This window comes from Lytechinus variegatus, chromosome 6, assembly GCF_018143015.1.
Source record: "Lytechinus variegatus isolate NC3 chromosome 6, Lvar_3.0, whole genome shotgun sequence".
Classification (NCBI taxonomy): Eukaryota; Metazoa; Echinodermata; class Echinoidea; order Temnopleuroida; family Toxopneustidae; genus Lytechinus; species Lytechinus variegatus.
The window spans coordinates 20,155,085-20,173,303 of NC_054745.1; the positions used below are offsets into that span (position 1 = coordinate 20,155,085).

The 18,219-nt window shown below is 37.1% G+C and overlaps 1 protein-coding gene across 1 annotated transcript in view; it reads right to left on the minus strand.

Annotated features, from left to right (window-relative positions):
• LOC121417165 (complement C3-like) overlaps positions 1-18,219 on the minus strand; it is a 110,779-nt gene that overhangs the window by 22,426 nt on the left and 70,134 nt on the right. Inside the window, exons 25-31 of the mRNA XM_041610757.1 lie at positions 14,632-14,707; positions 10,912-11,074; positions 10,031-10,120; positions 7,451-7,619; positions 4,658-4,875; positions 2,268-2,420; positions 1,900-1,965 (exon numbers count right to left, since the gene is read on the minus strand). Coding sequence (XP_041466691.1) covers positions 1,900-1,965; positions 2,268-2,420; positions 4,658-4,875; positions 7,451-7,619; positions 10,031-10,120; positions 10,912-11,074; positions 14,632-14,707 — 935 coding nt within the window. The remainder of the gene's footprint in view (positions 1-1,899; positions 1,966-2,267; positions 2,421-4,657; positions 4,876-7,450; positions 7,620-10,030; positions 10,121-10,911; positions 11,075-14,631; positions 14,708-18,219) is intronic.

The following is an 18,219-nucleotide window of genomic DNA, read 5'->3' on the forward strand; positions in this document are numbered from 1 at the left end:
TCATCACGTGTGAACATGTTCTCTCAATGTGTAAAGTTGTTCTTAAAGGAAACCAAAACCCAAGAAGAGAAGCAATCTTATTGGAAAGAGTAAAATGAGAGGAACAATTTAAAAAAGTTGCATCAAACCCGGTCATGAAATAAGCAAGTTATGGACGATTAAAAAGTTTTTTTGTACTTATTATGTGGATCCTCAAATGGCCAAACGTGCTCCAAAATGGCTGATTTTGTGGACAACTCTCCATTTGTTTTGTACACATATTTTCAGATTTGGATAACCTTCATTCTGATACATACATTGTAATCACAGCAAGCTTCACATCTCGTTAATGTAAACTGAGGGATGGTATCCCTTGCAGAAAGTAAAGAACCTTTCTTAAAAGACGACGAAGATGGAATACTTGCATTAGCGGATTCTCTTTTCAGTTAACTTTCATTCATGGCCAGCATAAACTTGAAACATCTTAGTTTTCTTTTCTTGACAAGCATTTTTCTTACTTTAGACATTTTGAAGGTATTGGGGTAAAACATCCTTTTGATCAACCAACCCGGGTGCACATTTTTTTTCAGTATCACTTTCAAATTCTTGATACCAGCATCAGAGATTGGAGTGACTAGTAATTTTGTATACCCAATCTATCAAAGTTGTAATCAATGTGTTTGAGTTTATTTGAAACAGTTGAAGCTAAGAGAAATTGTATACAATCAAGAGTAACTCTTCTTATGAAAGCCCAAAGTAGTATAAATCTAAAGTGGATCTCTTTTCTCTTTCTTCCTATTAATTATTAAAAAGACTATCTTGATACCAGCATCAGAGATTGGAGTGACTACTAATTCTGTATACAATAGTTTCTCAACTTCTCATTGAAATCATTCCTAGGTAATATTATTTCATTATTGTCGCTATTTCGCATTTTGTTCTATACATTCAATTAACTGCTTTTCAAAATCAATGTTTATATTATACATTATTTATCAATTAACCTCCAGTTTAAATCAGTTTCAATTCAATTTCTTCTAGTTCACAATTATCCAATTCCAATTATTGATGGATCAACGATTATAGTTACCTTTGAAATTATTAATGAATTTGTATTTTAATCATACTATTAGGTATTTATATTCAACAATACTTGCACTTAATATTATCAATTTCAATGATATGTATTCCATTTCAATGATATGTATTCCATTTTTAATGTATTAATTTATTTTAATTTATATGTAAATGCATCACACTTCGGCTTGGCAGCCATGATGTATGAGTTTTATCAAATAAACCATTTATCTATCTATCTATCTATCATTGGCTCTTACTTTTGTATTTCAGTGTTTTATTTTTTTTCATAAGCCAAACTTTCAAATATCACAAAATTTCTAATTTCACATCCAATTTTTTTTTACATTTTCAACATCACGCTCATTCAATATTTCTCCACAAATATGTATTTATCAAAACTTAACTTGTCCTTTAATGTCTGTCTAAAAGATTTATGGGAACTATACCCCCAGTAGCATCAGACAATACAATATTACAATAGCGTAGTAGTCAAATATGGCATTTTTTCCGTCCATAATGATCTAAATTTAAATGTAATACCCTCTCATGTTAATGTTTTTATTTTTACTCAAAATAGCCATGTGAAAACTTACTTAACCTTTAACTCCCAAATCACACATGGTCTATTTTGACCGGGTGCCCGGTCAAATAAATTCTGAAGTAAAACCGATGAATTCATCTAATAGAAACATATTCTGAGTTTATAACCTTCACAACACAATGGGTCGGGGAAACAGGCATCATGACACATACTTTTCAGGGGACTTACCAAAACCGAAAATAGGCTAACTATAACAAGGATTTGATGTAGATAGAGCAAAAATAAAATGAAAATCTTACATTTGCCAGAGCAACTCCTTCTCCAACTGAATTGATTTGTAAGTCATGTCCGATAGACTGAGAGACCTGAGATATAGAGAAGAACATACAAACAATAACAACCAAGTATGAAGTGATCGGTCGATGGAAAGGAGGTGGCAGTGATATCCATGAGGGAGGGGGGGGGCACTTAACTATATTGCTGTAAATAGGCACGATCACAGGCTTTAACAAACCCATCCAATGCAAGTTTTATCCATCATGCAAACTCTATAACCTTTTTAGCATATCCACAATCTCTTTTGACAATTTTAGCCTGCTAAAAAGTATAAGCCCTAAAGATATTCTATGATTGGTAAGCTTTGTGTTACTTGCTACGTACTGCTTACCGTGACTTCTTCTTGTATTTTAGCGTTGTGATTTTCAATCATATGTCTCTTAAGAATATCCCCTCCTGTTGATAGAGTGCAGTCCATGTTTATGTTACTGAACTGAGGACGCTCAGCATACTTGGCTAGCGCCTGTAGAGCCACAACTGTATCCTGCAAGCCATAAAGAATAATACAAGGTCAATCACAAGGTCAGTTACAAAGTCAAATACAAGGTCAAATACAGAGCCAAATGTACTGAACTAGAGATGTTAAAGCATACTTGGCTAGTGCTTGAAGAGCAACAACTCTATCCTGTATGCCATCAAGAACAATACAAGGTCAATTGCAAGGTCAAGTACCAAGGTTAAATAGAACGGTCAAGTACAAGGTCAATTACATCCACAGATCTCCTAACCCATGTTACTGGATAATATACATGATTTTGTTCAAAATATAGGAAAAAGTTTTTCCCATGTTTTTTTATGATAAATTTTGCATTAATCAGCATAAATAATTTTTCCCCATAGAATGTTTGAATAGAATTTCGCATTAATTATGATTTTCCAAGCAAAATCTAAAATCTGTGCAGAAGTTTAGTGTGTCCCATGCAGAGCTATGAGATGTAATAAAACAATAAATAAAGGAGAAGAATCCTATTTTTGTGAATTTTTAAAAATGTGCTTAAATTAGCACATTTAATGAGTTTCTGTGTTGAAGGTTATAATGCCCACCTAGTGCTATCATATAAAGCAAACTGTCATTGGTACATTTTTTTTCTCTCTCTTTTGTTAATTGTTCCTGTCTTTTGTTTTGCTTGTTTTTTTTTTCTCTCTCCTTTATGTGTATGTCTTCTTTTTTTTCTTTTCTTCCTCCGTCTATTTCTCTTGTTTGTTGTTGTTGGTGTGTGTGTTTGTTCAGCTTGGCTGATGGGAGGGGGGGTATGGGGCGGGAGAATGCTCAATATACATTCATTCGTTCAATTTGCGTAGTTACGTCTTTTTTATCATTATTATTTGCTTTAGCTGCATAGATTAGTTGTTGAAATGTTATTTTTGTATGATTTCGGATTATGTCTCTACAATTTGCCTGCTATGTTTATTACACTGTAATTTAATTTGTGTACGGTATTGCACTGCTGCAATTATCATTTTGTTTTATATTTCCTTAATTATGTATATATGAAATTCATTTTAATGAATAATAAAGATCACTACAAGACAAAAAACTGAACTGAAATTGAACAAGAAGCAGCAGAGAAGCATTTCTACTCACATATACATGTATACATTCACATCAAGTACTTGAATGGGTTATTGTTGACCAATTTTAACCCTTTTGACCCGATGGTATTCCGGCCTACAGCCATGTGACTTCAAATGTCACGTGATCTTTTACGATGACGTCATCTCTCTAGTACGTGTACGTAGCAAAACGTGTAGGAATATTTAGTCAATAATTTTAGACAAGAGCAGCAATCGTTTCTGAAGGCTTCGGCATAAAAAATGGCCAAAATATGCCATTTTTTTGTGGTTGCTCGTGTCGTATGTGCGGTAACACACTGTGTAATACGCGGTGAGTCACGTGCTTACTATGGGGAAGCAACATATATATTTGACTTTGGTAAAAACAGTGATTTTGAGCCCAAAACAGACACTAAAGTTGATATTTCTGTTTGAAGACTAGGTCTACGGGAAGGTAAACAACTCCAGTCAGCTCGGTCCGGGTACTAGCGGGGGGAAGATGCTGTTGGGTCTCATATCATGGGAATTTGTGAATGTGGTCAATATGTGCAAATAATTCAGGGTCAAGGTCACCACCGCCCCTAATGATTTAGGGTTCAAAGGGTTAATACATTATATGATAATAATAACTCATAGCTGGATTTATGAAGCAGTTTTTGCCTGAAGATACAAAGCACCTATTACCACTGCTTTAGCTGTGCTGCCATACATGAAATTAGGCACTAAAATCATTCAAGGAATTTCTTCCTACCGGGTAATGACTGGGAATAGAACCCACGTCCCTCAGATTGAAAAATGAGAGTCATAACCACTAGACCATTGTGAGCTTGAAAAGGCACATTCTCAACTTTATGATATACATGTGGGGGCATCAAGGTCTAGTGGTTTTGACTATCGTCTTTCAATCAGAGGGACGTGGGTTCGATTCCCAGTCATTGCGCGTTTTCCTTCAGTAAGAAATTTACCGTTATTGTGCTGCACTCAAATCAGGTGGGGTGAATGAGTACCCAGTAGGAAGAAATCCCTTGAATGCTTGAGCGCCTATACGGGCAGCGCAGCTAAAGCCGGGGTAATAAGAGCAGCGCGTTGTACCCTCAAGCAAAAAGTGCTTTAAAAATCCAGTTATTATTATCATCAATATTGTTATTATTATTGTTATCATGTCACCTGAGTAGAGACAAATCCGCCACCGTAATCCTGCTGCTTACTGAGCCAAAGGGCTACCCGGCCAGCGTTCTGGTATTGGTGCAAGGCAAGCTGGGCTAGCAAAGCGTACCCAGCGGTCTCCACATCGATGGAGGAGGTCGGTATCCGCTGCCACATTGGACGGTTACCAATATAATCATAGCGGGATGGATCCAAGGGGAAGAAGACCGCACCAGTATCTGAACATTCAAAGTGAAATAATAACAACGGTTTGTGAAATCTAGTGACAAGGTACAGTAGTTGTTTTCATGAAGATTTAAGTCTTAGACTTGAACCTAATTAAGATCCCACTTTATATGGGTGTTATAAAAGGCAACATCGCGTTGGTTAAATCGTGCTAAGAGGACGCATGTATTGTATGTTTATCAAATGATTGTGTGTCACAAATCAAGTGTGAGTGTGCATTTTATAACTACCACTTATCTCTGAAACACCCCCAATATGTAGCGTCACAAAGCGAGTTTAACAAGAATCACATAATCACCACATACATATGGCATACTATAAGCAAATTAGCCGCATAGCATACCAACTATTGCCCATGAAAGATACACACATGTAATGTACTGTGAATACCACATCACAGAAGTAGATTACATTGTTTTTAAATACATTGTATCATAGGATTCTGCAGGTTAAATAATGGTAAAATGGCCTTATAACTAGTGATGCTCGACTGGTCGTGCAGCCGAGCACATGTATCTCCAAATCCCCCGCGTCATCCGTCATTGTGAAATATAGAGCTCACACATAAATTTGACAAAAAAATTCAATTATCATGGAGACAATGTTCCTAGCATGCAGGTCCCCCAAATCCATCTACCAGCCAAGTTTGGTTGAAAAGTGACTTACTGCTGCAGAGTTAGGTGTCATAAGAGAGTCTTGCATGTAAACTTTAATGTTGACCTGAAAATGACCTTTGACCTTACCATGTGACCTCCACCCACACCAAAAGCGATAGGCTTCTTTGCTATCCCATACTCAACCTTCATGCTAAATTTGAAGACAATCGGAGAAATGCAGCTGATGGAGCGCTCACAAGTAAATCTCTGCGGCAGAAGCGGCAGCGCGACGAGGCCAAATCCATAGTATCCTCCGAACTCTGTTCGGGGGATACAATTATACGTACAGCTATCAACAGAGGCGTCAATCCTGGAGGGGCAGGGGGGGCGATCGCCCCACCAATGAAATTATTGGGTGGGCAAACATGTCATTTTGCCCCCCCAAATAATTCCGCATGTTCAACTAAAAATAAAATAAGATTGTAATGTAACATGGAAATCCGCAAGCGAGATCGAGATAACAACTAGTTCTATTTAGAATCGTGCTCAAAATGTCCACTTTTCAGATTGGAATATAAAAATTTTCAGCTCCTGCTTCGTGCTCGCATCATTTCTGTAGCAAAGACCCATACTTATCATGATGAAATAGGTGAATAGAATGTCCCGTTTTCAGTTCTAAACCTAAAAAGAACTCCCACTTCGATTTGCAATAATCTTTTGTTGAATATATACCTTGTTCTTTATTAAAAGCGTCCATTACACTCATTTTTTCATATCGAAATATCAAAATTTTCAGCTCGCGCTTCGCGTTCGCATCTATTGTTATTCTAGATCTTTATCATTGGCACCAAAAATGCTTAATATCAAGCTTTCAGGTCAGAATATAACGAAATTTCAGCTCACTCTCGGTACTCACATTATCTGTACCTTTTTCCTGTTTTCATGTCAGTTTATGAAAAAATTTCAGCTCGTGCTCGCATTAATCTGTTGGTGAGATATATGTCTCTTTCTTAGCATGAGTCATATATATATATATATATATGCATATATAATATAGGCCTATGTGTGTGGGGTGTGTGCGGGTGAGTTTGTTTGTTTTGTGTGATCGAGCACCTTTGGAATGTTGATTCATGATTTTGCCCCCCAATCTGAAAAATTGATCGACGCCCCTGGCTATCACTGGTCTATAACCAAAACAGTATGAAAGTGACCAGCCATCCCAAAAGCAACATAAGTCACAAAGGAAGGTTCTCATTAGATAGCTGAAACAATAATTTTATCTTCAAACAGTACAAATTTAAAAAATTAGCTTTTCTGAAAGTTTAATTCTTCTCCTTCATAGTACTTGTAAAAATTTGAAGTTGTAAAGTTTAATAACAGACAAGATTCATGAGTTATTTGAAAAAAGTGTTCACAGAGACTGCACAATGCACATATCCCATTCCTGGGTGACCCCCGAACTTCAAACCTTGTTTTCTCCTTATTTTTGGAAGCTCTCGCTGAATTTTTTCTCCATTCGATCAAATACTTACGGTTGCAGAACAATCGTGACAAAACATGTATCATTTTGAAGCTAAGAAAGATGCTTTTTCAAAACCCAATGAAAATCTCAACATTCATTTTGGACAGTATATGTATTTCAAATATTACTTGAGGGTCGAAACTGCCAGTGCTACAAACCGATTATTAGACCAAGTGGAGCAATTAGACCAAATGAAAGTTAGACTAAGTTCATTAGACCAAGTGGAGCAATTAGACCAAATGAAAATTAGACTAAGTGTATTAGACCAAATGACAATTTGATTAATTGAGTATTACACGTAGACCAAATGATAGAACAATGAAGTGTTAGGCTTAAAAATACATGTACATATAGTCCAACTGCTGGAAGACCAAATGAATGTATACCATTTAGTCTCATTTTCATTTGGTCTAATACCCACTTGGTCTAATTTTCATTTGGTCTACTTACCATCCTCTTCTTTATGAGACCATAGATCATTATTCAGATCTCTAGCCCTTGTACTTTTAGCCATTGCCAAGGCATATGTGACGATAGCCTTGTCGTACATCCTTGGTAATCCATTTTCAAGTTGGTTATGGAGGAATTGAATCGCCAAAGAAATGGAATTATTGATTTTCTGTAAGGAAGATGGAATAAGAAGAATGTACGGGAGTGCACTTCATGACTGTTCAATGATAAACATATCAATATGACATGCACGTCTGTAAAGAAAGAAAACATGCAAAGAACCATTGGCCCGTATTCTGAAGTCAGGTTTAACTTAAAATCAGGTTAAAAGTTGTGGTATAAGTATGGGAAGCCAAAGGTATCAATATTTTTTTATTAAGTTGAACGTTTCTTATGTTTACTGTGCTCTTTCCCGATTCATTGATGGTGAAGACAATAATCTATTTATACTTCCTAGACAATTATGAATATAGCCAAATAAGGTGAAATATGACATCTCTACCGTTGGTGATTTATGTAACAACTGGCTATCCATACTTAAACCACAACTTTAAACTTGAGTTTAAGTTAAACCTGCTATCAGAATACGGGCCATGATGTCAAAATGAAAAAAATTAGGCAATTCATTCAAAATGCCTCAAAAAGCAGTCTCCCTCACTAAAAAAACCACTGAATTCTTAATGCACAAGTGATCACGGCGCGCAAAGTACCGTTAAAGGTTACTTTGCCAACTTTTACTTGAAATGAGTTATAATTTGACAATTGTACATACATGTAAAGTAGAATGACTTTTTGAAGTACAATTCATGAAGAATTCCCTGGACAAATGGTCATATCCCACAATTTCAACATTTTCAAACCAATTTTTGCATGTAATTCTGGCCCCATGTCATACCCAAAGGGGGGGGGGGGATGTGCCTCATGAAACCCTGAAATGGGGGTCTAAGGAACTGACTAAAAGGGTAAAGTATGGGGTCTTGGGAACTTAACAAGTGGAATGCCTCTGGCCGTCTCACCTGCATCACGCGGTTCAATATAGCAGCAGTGCTGACTTTGAATACTACTCTAACTCGCACAAGATGTTCAGTGATACATAGTTACTCTTATGTCCACTTTTTATGAACTAGACCAATAAACTTACAGAGATATGATGGTTATTCAACAAAAACCCCAACATGGCCAAAGTTCATTGACCTTACATGACCTTTGACCTTGATCATGTGACCTGAAACTCGCACAGGATGTTCAATGATACTTGATTACTCTAATGTCCAAGTTTAATGAACTAGACCAATAAACTTTCAAAGTTATGATGGTAATTCAACAGATACCCCCAATTCGGCCAAAGTTCATTGACCCTAAATGACCTTTGACCTTAATCATGAGACCTGAAACTTGCACAAAATGTTCAGTGATGCTTGATTACTATTATGTCCAAGTTTCATGAATCAGATCCATAAACGTTCAGTTATGATGGGAATTCAACAGATATCCCCAATTCGGCCAAAGTTCATTGACCCTAAATGACCTTTGACCTTGGTCATGTGACATGAAACTCATGCAGGATGTTTAGTGATAATTGATTAACCTTATGTCCAAGTTTCATGAATTAGGTCCATATATTTTCTAAGTTATGATGACATTTCAAAAACTTAACCTCAGGTTAAGATTTCGATGTTGATTCCTCCAACATGGTCTAAGTTCATTGACCCTAAATGACCTTTGACCTTGGTCATGTGACATGAAACTCTACTAGGATGTTCAGTAATACTTGATTAACCTTATGGCCAAGTTTTATTAACTAGGTCTATATACTTTCTAAGTTATGACGTCATTTCAAAAACTTAACCTCAGGTTAAGATTTCGATGTTGATTCCTCCAACATGGTCTAAGTTCATTGACCCTAAATGACCTTTGACCTTGGTCATGTGACATGAAACTCTACTAGGATGTTCAGTAATACTTGATTAACCTTATGGCCAAGTTTTATTAACTAGGTCTATATACTTTCTAAGTTATGACGTCATTTCAAAAACTTAACCTCAGGTTAAGATTTGATGTTGACGCCGCCGCCGTCGGAAAAGCGGCGCCTATAGTCTCACTCTGCTTCGCAGGTGAGACAAAAAACATAGATTTTCAAGGAAAAGGGTGGTTTTGAAAGACTAGTCAAATACGTTTAGGGTATGTTTTTTCCCCAAGCCTTTTCCCCGAGGTCATATTCTGGCGATAACTTGTTTAGGGGCCAAATTGTGTATAAAGCCCGCGAAAAACTTGTTTAGTGGGTATTTTGCACAGAGAGAAAAAACTTATTTAGGGAGTGTTGGGAAATAATTTGGCCATGCATGTGTACAGCAATGCATTTGACAGCCCCCCTGCCCCCCCCACCAAAATTTTGTGTACAGAGTGTATGGAAGGTTTTCTCAAGTGACCTCCTCAACCAGAAGCACTGGCCTCTCTACATCACTGCCATGAAATGAAGCAAATTGGAGGAAAATGGGGGGTCGGATTTACAAAGAGGTTGATTAGTTTATAGATTTATCCATTTCAAAAAAGGTATTTGCATATTAGATAAAGCATTACCTCATTCTTCAGGCTATCTAGTAAGTTCCTACCCTCCAGAAGAGAGATGAGAACGAATGCCGTCCTGGAAGTATCACCCTTTACAGCTCCCTGAAATACAAATAAATGACAGCGCGAGTGCGTTATGATGTGTCATAAATTTTGTGATATCAATATTTGGATATTCGACCTCTTGGTTGTGATGTTAATAAACAGCTCACGATAACATGACTGCGTCCATGGGTAGGGGAGTAGAGGATTATCCTTTGTTAATGGGGGGGACATCTATTGTTGTGCCCCCCCACCCCTGAACACAAAACTACTCCTCTGCTTCACAACCATGACTGCTTCTAATTATTGCCTTTATGGTGGCAGCAGTGGGACACACACCAATTAAATGACAATGATCTGAGAGTCAAACGAGCAAAGTGACAAAACTTCATGGCCCGAATTCACAAAGGTGGTTTTGAAAACCCATGGTTGAGTCCATGGTTTATGCAGATTTCCTATATAAATTACACTTAATTTAGCGCGTATCGGGCGCGTGCATGAGAAATGTCCAATCCTGATGCGCGCTTTTGTCACAGTGCGCCAAATTGACGCCTGTTGCCGTGGTTATCAACGCTATTTTATTCATGAGTCCACTCTTCAAACAGTGGACTCATGAATAAAATAGCGTATCTAACCATGGTAATAACAGGCGTCAATTTGGCGCACTTTGACAAAAACGCGCATCATAATTGGACATGTTTTATACACGCGCCCGATACACGCTAAATTAATCGTAATTCATACAGGAAATCTGCATAAAACCATGGACTCAACCCTGGGTTTTCAAAACCACCTTTGTGAATTCGGGCCCAACTGTTAATGTCACAATTTACAATTTCTTAGATACTTACAATCATTTCCTGATGAATAACATGGTTATTTTCATGAAATTCACCGCCAACTTGCTGATTTTCATTTATTAGCCAGTTTACACTGCCTTCTACGTGGCTCTCATCATTCAGAGCATTGAACTGCTTTGCTTGACTGAAGATCTTCACAACAAATGCTGTCAACCTGACAAAAATAGGTAATTTAATAAAGAATATAAAAATTATTTACCATTCTTGTATAGCACATATCACATTATGAATAATATCTCTATGCGCTTCCAAAGGACTTGGGTATTATTACCCCAGCTGTAGCTTGGCAGCCATAATTACTAAGATTACAGCACACACCCATTTCAAGGAATAAATTCCTGCCAGGTACCCATTCACCTCACCTGGGTTGAGTGCAGCACAATATGGATGAATTTCTTCCTGAAAGAAACTATGCCATGGCTGGGATTTGAACCCACGACCCTCTGTTTCAAAGTCCGGAGACTAATCCACTGGGCCACAACGCTCCACACAAGAAACAATATGAGCCTAACTAATAATAACAACAAAAATAATAACTAGAATTTAATTCGTCATGCGGACGAATTAGGTGGTCTGTCATGATTTGTCATTCAGTGTCGGCTGATGTATGAAATAAATCATTTAGATATCATTGATAATCTTGATCGTAGACATCCTAAGAATAAGTTTTGACCATTACTAAATGTGATTATTGATGTGGTGATGACAATCGTCAGACATACATCTTCAAACAGATACATACAAGATAGATGATTATACCTCACGGATCAACACGGCAATGCCGGCATGATCCGGGGAGGTCCGGGATAGTTTTGCCCCAGATGAATGTGAACACGGCATCAACACGGCAGCTTCACACGGATCTACACGGATCATGCCGGCAGAGCACGTCGTCAACACGGACCAATACGTCAGCAACACGGACCTACACGTCAGCTACACGGACTACCACGTCAGCAACACGGACCTACACGTCAGCAATACGGACGAACACGTCAAATGCGTTATCCATTGAGCTAGCATATTCCCCATAGAGATTACACGTAAGCAAATTTGAGAATTACAATTCCAATTTTGTAAGCGAAATACGGGCATGATCCCGGCATCTGATCAAAAAATGGAGGGCATATTTTCGAAAGCTTAGAATCTCGGCTACAACATACTAAAAATTCAGGGAAAACTGACAAGAAACAATGGAGATATAGCTCACGAAATAGAGGAATGTCGAATCTAGTTTTGAGAAAAAGTCATGTCCCATAGAGATTACACGCAAAATACATGTGATATGAAAAAAGTAATTATAATCTGTTTTATCTTGCTAAATTTAAACTTTTATACCTTTAAATTATCATAAAGGATCATGTAAGAAGCGGCAAAAAGAAAAAAAAGTGAAAAAAAAAATTCATCTTGTTCACCCCAGGACTCGAACCCGCGCCCTTTAGAAAGCAGTCAAAGCCACGATATTCCCCATAGAGAATACACGTAAGCAAGTTTGAGAATTACAATTCAAATTTTGCAAGCGAAATACGGGCATGATCCCGGCATCTGACCAAAAAATGGAGGGCACACTTCCGAAAGCTTAGAATCTCAGCTACAACATACTAAAAGCTCAGGGAAAACTGACAAGAAACAGTAGAGATATGGCTCACGAAATAGAGGAATGTCGAATCTAGTTTTGAGAAAAAGTCATGTCCCATAGAGATTACACGCAAAATACATGTGATATGAAAAAAGCAATTATAATCTGTTTTATCTTGCTAAATTTAAACTTTTATACCATTTAATTATCATAAAGGATCATGTAAGAAGTGGCAAAAAGAAAAAAAAAGTGAAAAAAAAATTCATCTTGTTCACCCCAGGACTCGAACCCGCGCCCTTTAGAAAGCAGTCAAAGCCACGATATTCCCCATAGAGAATACACGTAAGCAATTTTGAGAATTACAAGTCCAATTTTGCAAGTGAAATACGCGCATGATCCCGGCATCTGATCAAAAAATAAAGGGCACACTTCCGAAAGCTTAGAATCTCAGCTACAACATACTGAAAGCTTAAAGAAAACTGACAAGAAAAAATGGAGATATGGCTCACGAAATAGAGGAATGTCGAATCTGGTTTTGAGAAAAAGTCATGTCCCATAGAGATTACACGCAAAATGAGGAAAAATGACATGCCTCTTTTCATCGCTGTTTTACGCAATGATGCGTTTCTCAAAACGAATAATCATGTTTACTGAGGAGAAAGAGTACATTCTAAACTACAACATATCGAAATCTGGGCGAAAAACGATCTATATTCGAGAAGTTACAACCAAATTTGCATAAATTTGATGACGTCATTTTTGAAAAAATGAAATTTTTAGTTTAGGCGCCATTTTGATGACGTCACGATATAATTTAGGGACATTGATGACATGAAATCAAATCTACAACTCATACTCTATCGATATATGAAAAAAAATTGGGGGTCAACGGATTATTTAAAGAGCTACAGTGAATTTTCAATAGGCATGTTTTTGCCCATATATGGCCTATAGTGAGAGCTCGCGCGCACACGTGCTGCAAACTTTAACGGGTGTTAATTTCGTTATTAATGGTCGTAGAAGGTTGATCAAGGTATCAAATTGTTCAGAATTTTATTATCAATGAAATGATGTAAAAAAAAACGGTGATTTTGCGTTGCGTTTAGGCGTTACGCGCGGAAACGCGCACGCATGCGTGCGCGCGCGCAAATTTTTGAAATGCTTAGAATGACCTAAAACGTACTCTCGTTTAGTCAAAAAGTGATTTTGAGCATTTTTAAATTTTGACGCGCGCGTACGCGCGCGTCGTGACCTCCAGGTGACCTCTGATGACATGACCTAATGACCCTTGACCTGAAGTTGATGTGATGTAAATTTGATTGATTTTTGATAATTGATAATGGAGATGTGATTGATAATGTGATTTTACAAAATGGCGCCTAGATGACGTCATCATGACGTGATGACCTTGAAAAGCTTATTTTGACGTGTCCATGACAGATCCTATAGATGACATGAAATTCAATGAAATTGATCAAATCTATTTTGAGATAACTTGGCGACAAGAAAATCCGTAAAAATAAAGAAAGAAAGAAAGAAATAAATAAAGAAAGAAATAAAAAGAAAATTCTGACGAAATTAAGAGGTGATCTGTCAAAGACAGACCACCTAATAATAATTATGGTTTATTTACTCGGGAAAACCAATTCAGTTGCGAAAACTATTCTCCCAGCGGGCCTTACTATTATTGATCCCGGCTTGTGGTGCAGTCACATTTTCCCTACAGCGAATCAAAAATACTTGTTTTATTCATTTTCATTCAAACCACCTATGCGTAGCTGTTACTAAAATTGTTAGAACTGCTGTTTTTGACTCGCCGTACAGCCGCCATAGGGGAAACGTGACCGTGCCATTAATAATATGCAACAGCTCTGTAATAGCACCTTATACAATGCTTAATACAACGCAAGTGCTGCGTTGGGATCCAAACCTACTCCTGCTGGATGACAAAAATATTACAAAGATAAGACAAAGAGAACAGTTCAAAGTTTGACAAGAAATTCTTAACTGATTGGAGGCTGTTATAACACATACATGTCCCATAGATTCCAGCCAAACATTTGTCTCCAACAGATTATTTTTTCTTTCATTTTCATCCAATATTGTGATGAATTTTTAAAGCTTCTACCTACCAAGTACTTCCAGGTCGATGAGTCCATGCTGCGTAGGCACCGTTAGGTTGTCTATAGGTGATCTCCCTTGCCACTCCTATAAGTAAGACATTGTAAAGTCAGAGTATTTGGTGGATTCACAATACGGTACACCATCTATCAGTTGCAGTGGACTGACAAAAATTTGCAGTGCATTATGGGAAAAATTCATCATCATTATCAGAAATAATCTCTGTGGAACACGCTGGCACTCCGTATTGGTTACACAAGCTCTTTTTGGCCTATGATGGAGACCAATCGATCACTGGGCTCTCTTTCGACCAAAGACGGTCATGTTTTAGCCCCGATTGCTCAGAGGGAATGTCCCTATATACCTACAATGCCATGCGCAATTTATTTCCAGTTTTCAATACATTATTTCAAGCTTTCAATATTGTGCAATTGTCAACTGATCATCAGAAATATCCTATCAGATTTTGCCAATGCTCTTGGGCGGTATTCTGAGGTCATTTTATCTTTAAAATATTTAATTTTATCTCTTAAAATGAAATTGGCATTCTGAGATATTTTATCTCTCAGATAAAATTTTAAATTTTATTCTGCGTAACTATAGATGATATGCAACATGCCTGCGTAGACATACCCATCGCGTATCTGGGTTTTTTAACGCAGATGATGTGCTTGCGCCCAAGTTACTTTGAAGGAAAAAAAATGAAATAAACTTAAAAGAGGGTAGGGGCTATTTTATCTCTGCGACGTTGATTTCACCAATATTTCGAGGTAAATTAACCCCAAATGTTGACATGAAAATGAAGAAAAATTATATATTTCTTGAGAATAACACCTTAACATTATTCCTGTACAATCAGAAAGTATTTCATAAGACTTGTCTTGACTAATATTGTCTTTGAAATGATGCTTGAAAAGATGCAATATAGACTATGAAAACAAAAATGAGAGTATTGTCCTTTTTTTAAAAAGAAATCTCTGTAAAGAGCGCAAGCGTATAGTGCAAGCGTATTTGAAATCAATAAATTGACGCAGTTTTAACCCTTTGCCACACCTGGTGGAATGGATTTCAATTGGTGTTTCTAATTGGATATTGATTAAAAAGTAGGTGTGTCTTACAAAGATAAAATGAAGATAAAATTGTTCTCAGAATACCAATTCGGAGAGATTTTAAGGGTATTTTATCTCACTGATTTTAACGGAGATAAAATATTTTATTTTATCTCAGATAAAATGGATCTCAGAGTACCACACCTGGAATCTTACACCCAAAGGAACTTCTGACCGTTGGTAAGTGCGATTTTCAACATCAATATTGTCCTAAAATTAAAAAGGTGCATTTTTAATGTCTTTCCGCTCATTTCCCCATCAAATTTTAATGCTTTTTTGCTGTAGCTATTCTGATCTGCACGGTGATATCAATGTAATTTGTGAGTGGTTGTAATGATGTACTATGTAAAAAATATGTTTATGCACGCCTGTTATCTTGTTTCTGTGATTATTGTTCATAGCACTAACTAATGTTCGCTGCTGTGTGTTCTGCTTTTGAAAGTAGTTATACAACATCGCAATGTGTAGGAGCAGCGCACAATTGATTTCTGCTGTCCATCAGTGACGGCTTATTTTACGATGGGCTTGATGGGTGTTAGCTGCCAGCGCTCTGTTTATAAAAGGATTAGCTGTGACGGATTTAGACCCAATTCTGCAAGGGTCCCTTTTATCACCCTTTCCCACACTTTGTTATAGCATTATGCCTTTATAGCAGGACTCATGATCGAAGATGTGGCATAGCAAAGTTTCAAAGGAAATTTTTGGAGAACATTATTTCATGTCAACTTCGAATTACGTCAAACTCCCCTTTGGATAAAGACCGCAGTTCAGATTGCAAACTGCGGTGTTATACCCCATTTCCATTTGGATCTCTTAAAAATCATTTCCAAGCCCTTATAAACCGCGCTTGGCCAAGTAATCCAGGGGTAATCCCCGCTGTCTCAATTTCACCCCCACAGGCCAGTATATGAGCGTTGAGCAAAGGCCGAAAAGATAAACAACAGCTGTGCTATTACTAAAGACTTCTCTGCCTGTAGTAGGACCTTCGGAATGAAATTATTGTATTCCATATTTAATCATGTTTTCAAAGGCATATTGTATTCAGTAATCCAATGTTAGTCCATTTTCAATTTCGAACGAAGGAAATCGACCTCGAAATAAGGAAAGTAAGCGAATAAAAATGACGGCATGCTTACAGGGAGCGCACTCTGCCTGTGCATGTATATGCCGGGATGTTGTGTTATCTTCGGACCAACGTCAAGAAACGGTGTTTTGATACTTAAATTGCTAGCTTGAGGCAGTTATGGTTTGTATTATTTGGAGAAGAGAATTGATATGAAGGGGAACTGGGGTATAGTGTTCTCAAATGGAAGTTTTTCGTCATGGAACAATAAAACATGAATAGATATTGACCAGGGGGTGTTTCACAAAGATTTAAGTGACTTAGATTCGTTCTTAAATGCCGATGCTCACATGATATGTAACACAGAATCTGAATGATGGATAAGTGGTAATTTGTGTCCCGTGCACATGATCTGACCACTGTGGTGATGTCTTCTTTACCGTGCACAATTGGGAATTTAAGTGCGACTCTAAAGCCCATCTCACACTGTGCAATCAAATACAACATTATTTTTCAATAAATCACAGTTTGCATTAAAAATGAAAGTTCCAAAAAAGAAAAACTATTTTATTTGAAGTTTGGCATAATGTTAGGAATAATGAAATCATAATTTTGCTATGCGGCAAGCCCTGCTGTCGAAGTTAAGTCCACATCGGTTTCAAGCCGCAGCCGATGATGACATCATTAAAATTTAGAATTGAATTTGCTTTTAGTCCTAAATTGAGGCTCAAACTACATTGAATTTTGATCTCAGTAGTCCCACAACTATTCTGACGTTGGATCGCTGAGATTTCATTGGTTGGAATGTTCATGTCAAATGTAATTATGATTTCTTTGAAAATCGGATCGCAACGAATCGCATAGTGAGAGCCGGACGTAAGTCACACTTAAAAATTCTCTGAAAACCTGGTTATTCCCACAATTTTTTAAGCAATTCGATTTCTTCACCCTATTTTAGGTTTCCATATTTATTTTTGTTTCCTTTACTGTGCCAAAAACCTCCTTTTATGATGGAAACCAGAGCATTGCAAATGTCTTTCTTCTTCTTCTTCTTGTTTTTATTTTTCACATATGCCCAGCTGAAAAAAAAACCGATGTCGCTGGCTCATTTAGGTGACCTGCAACTCACACAGGGTGTTCAGAGATGCTTGATTACTCTAATGTCCAAGTTTCATGGATCAGATCCATTAAATGTAACTTTTAAAGTTATGGCATTTAAAAAACTTAACCTTGGTTAAGATTTCATATTGATTTCTCCAACATAATCTAAGTTCATTGATCCTAAATGACCTTTGACCTTGGTCATGTGACCTGAAACTTACAAAGGATGTTCAGTGATACTTGACTACTCTTACAGGTATGTCAAAGTTTCATGAACCAGATCCATAAACTTTCAAAGACATGATGGAAATCAACTAACACCTCCA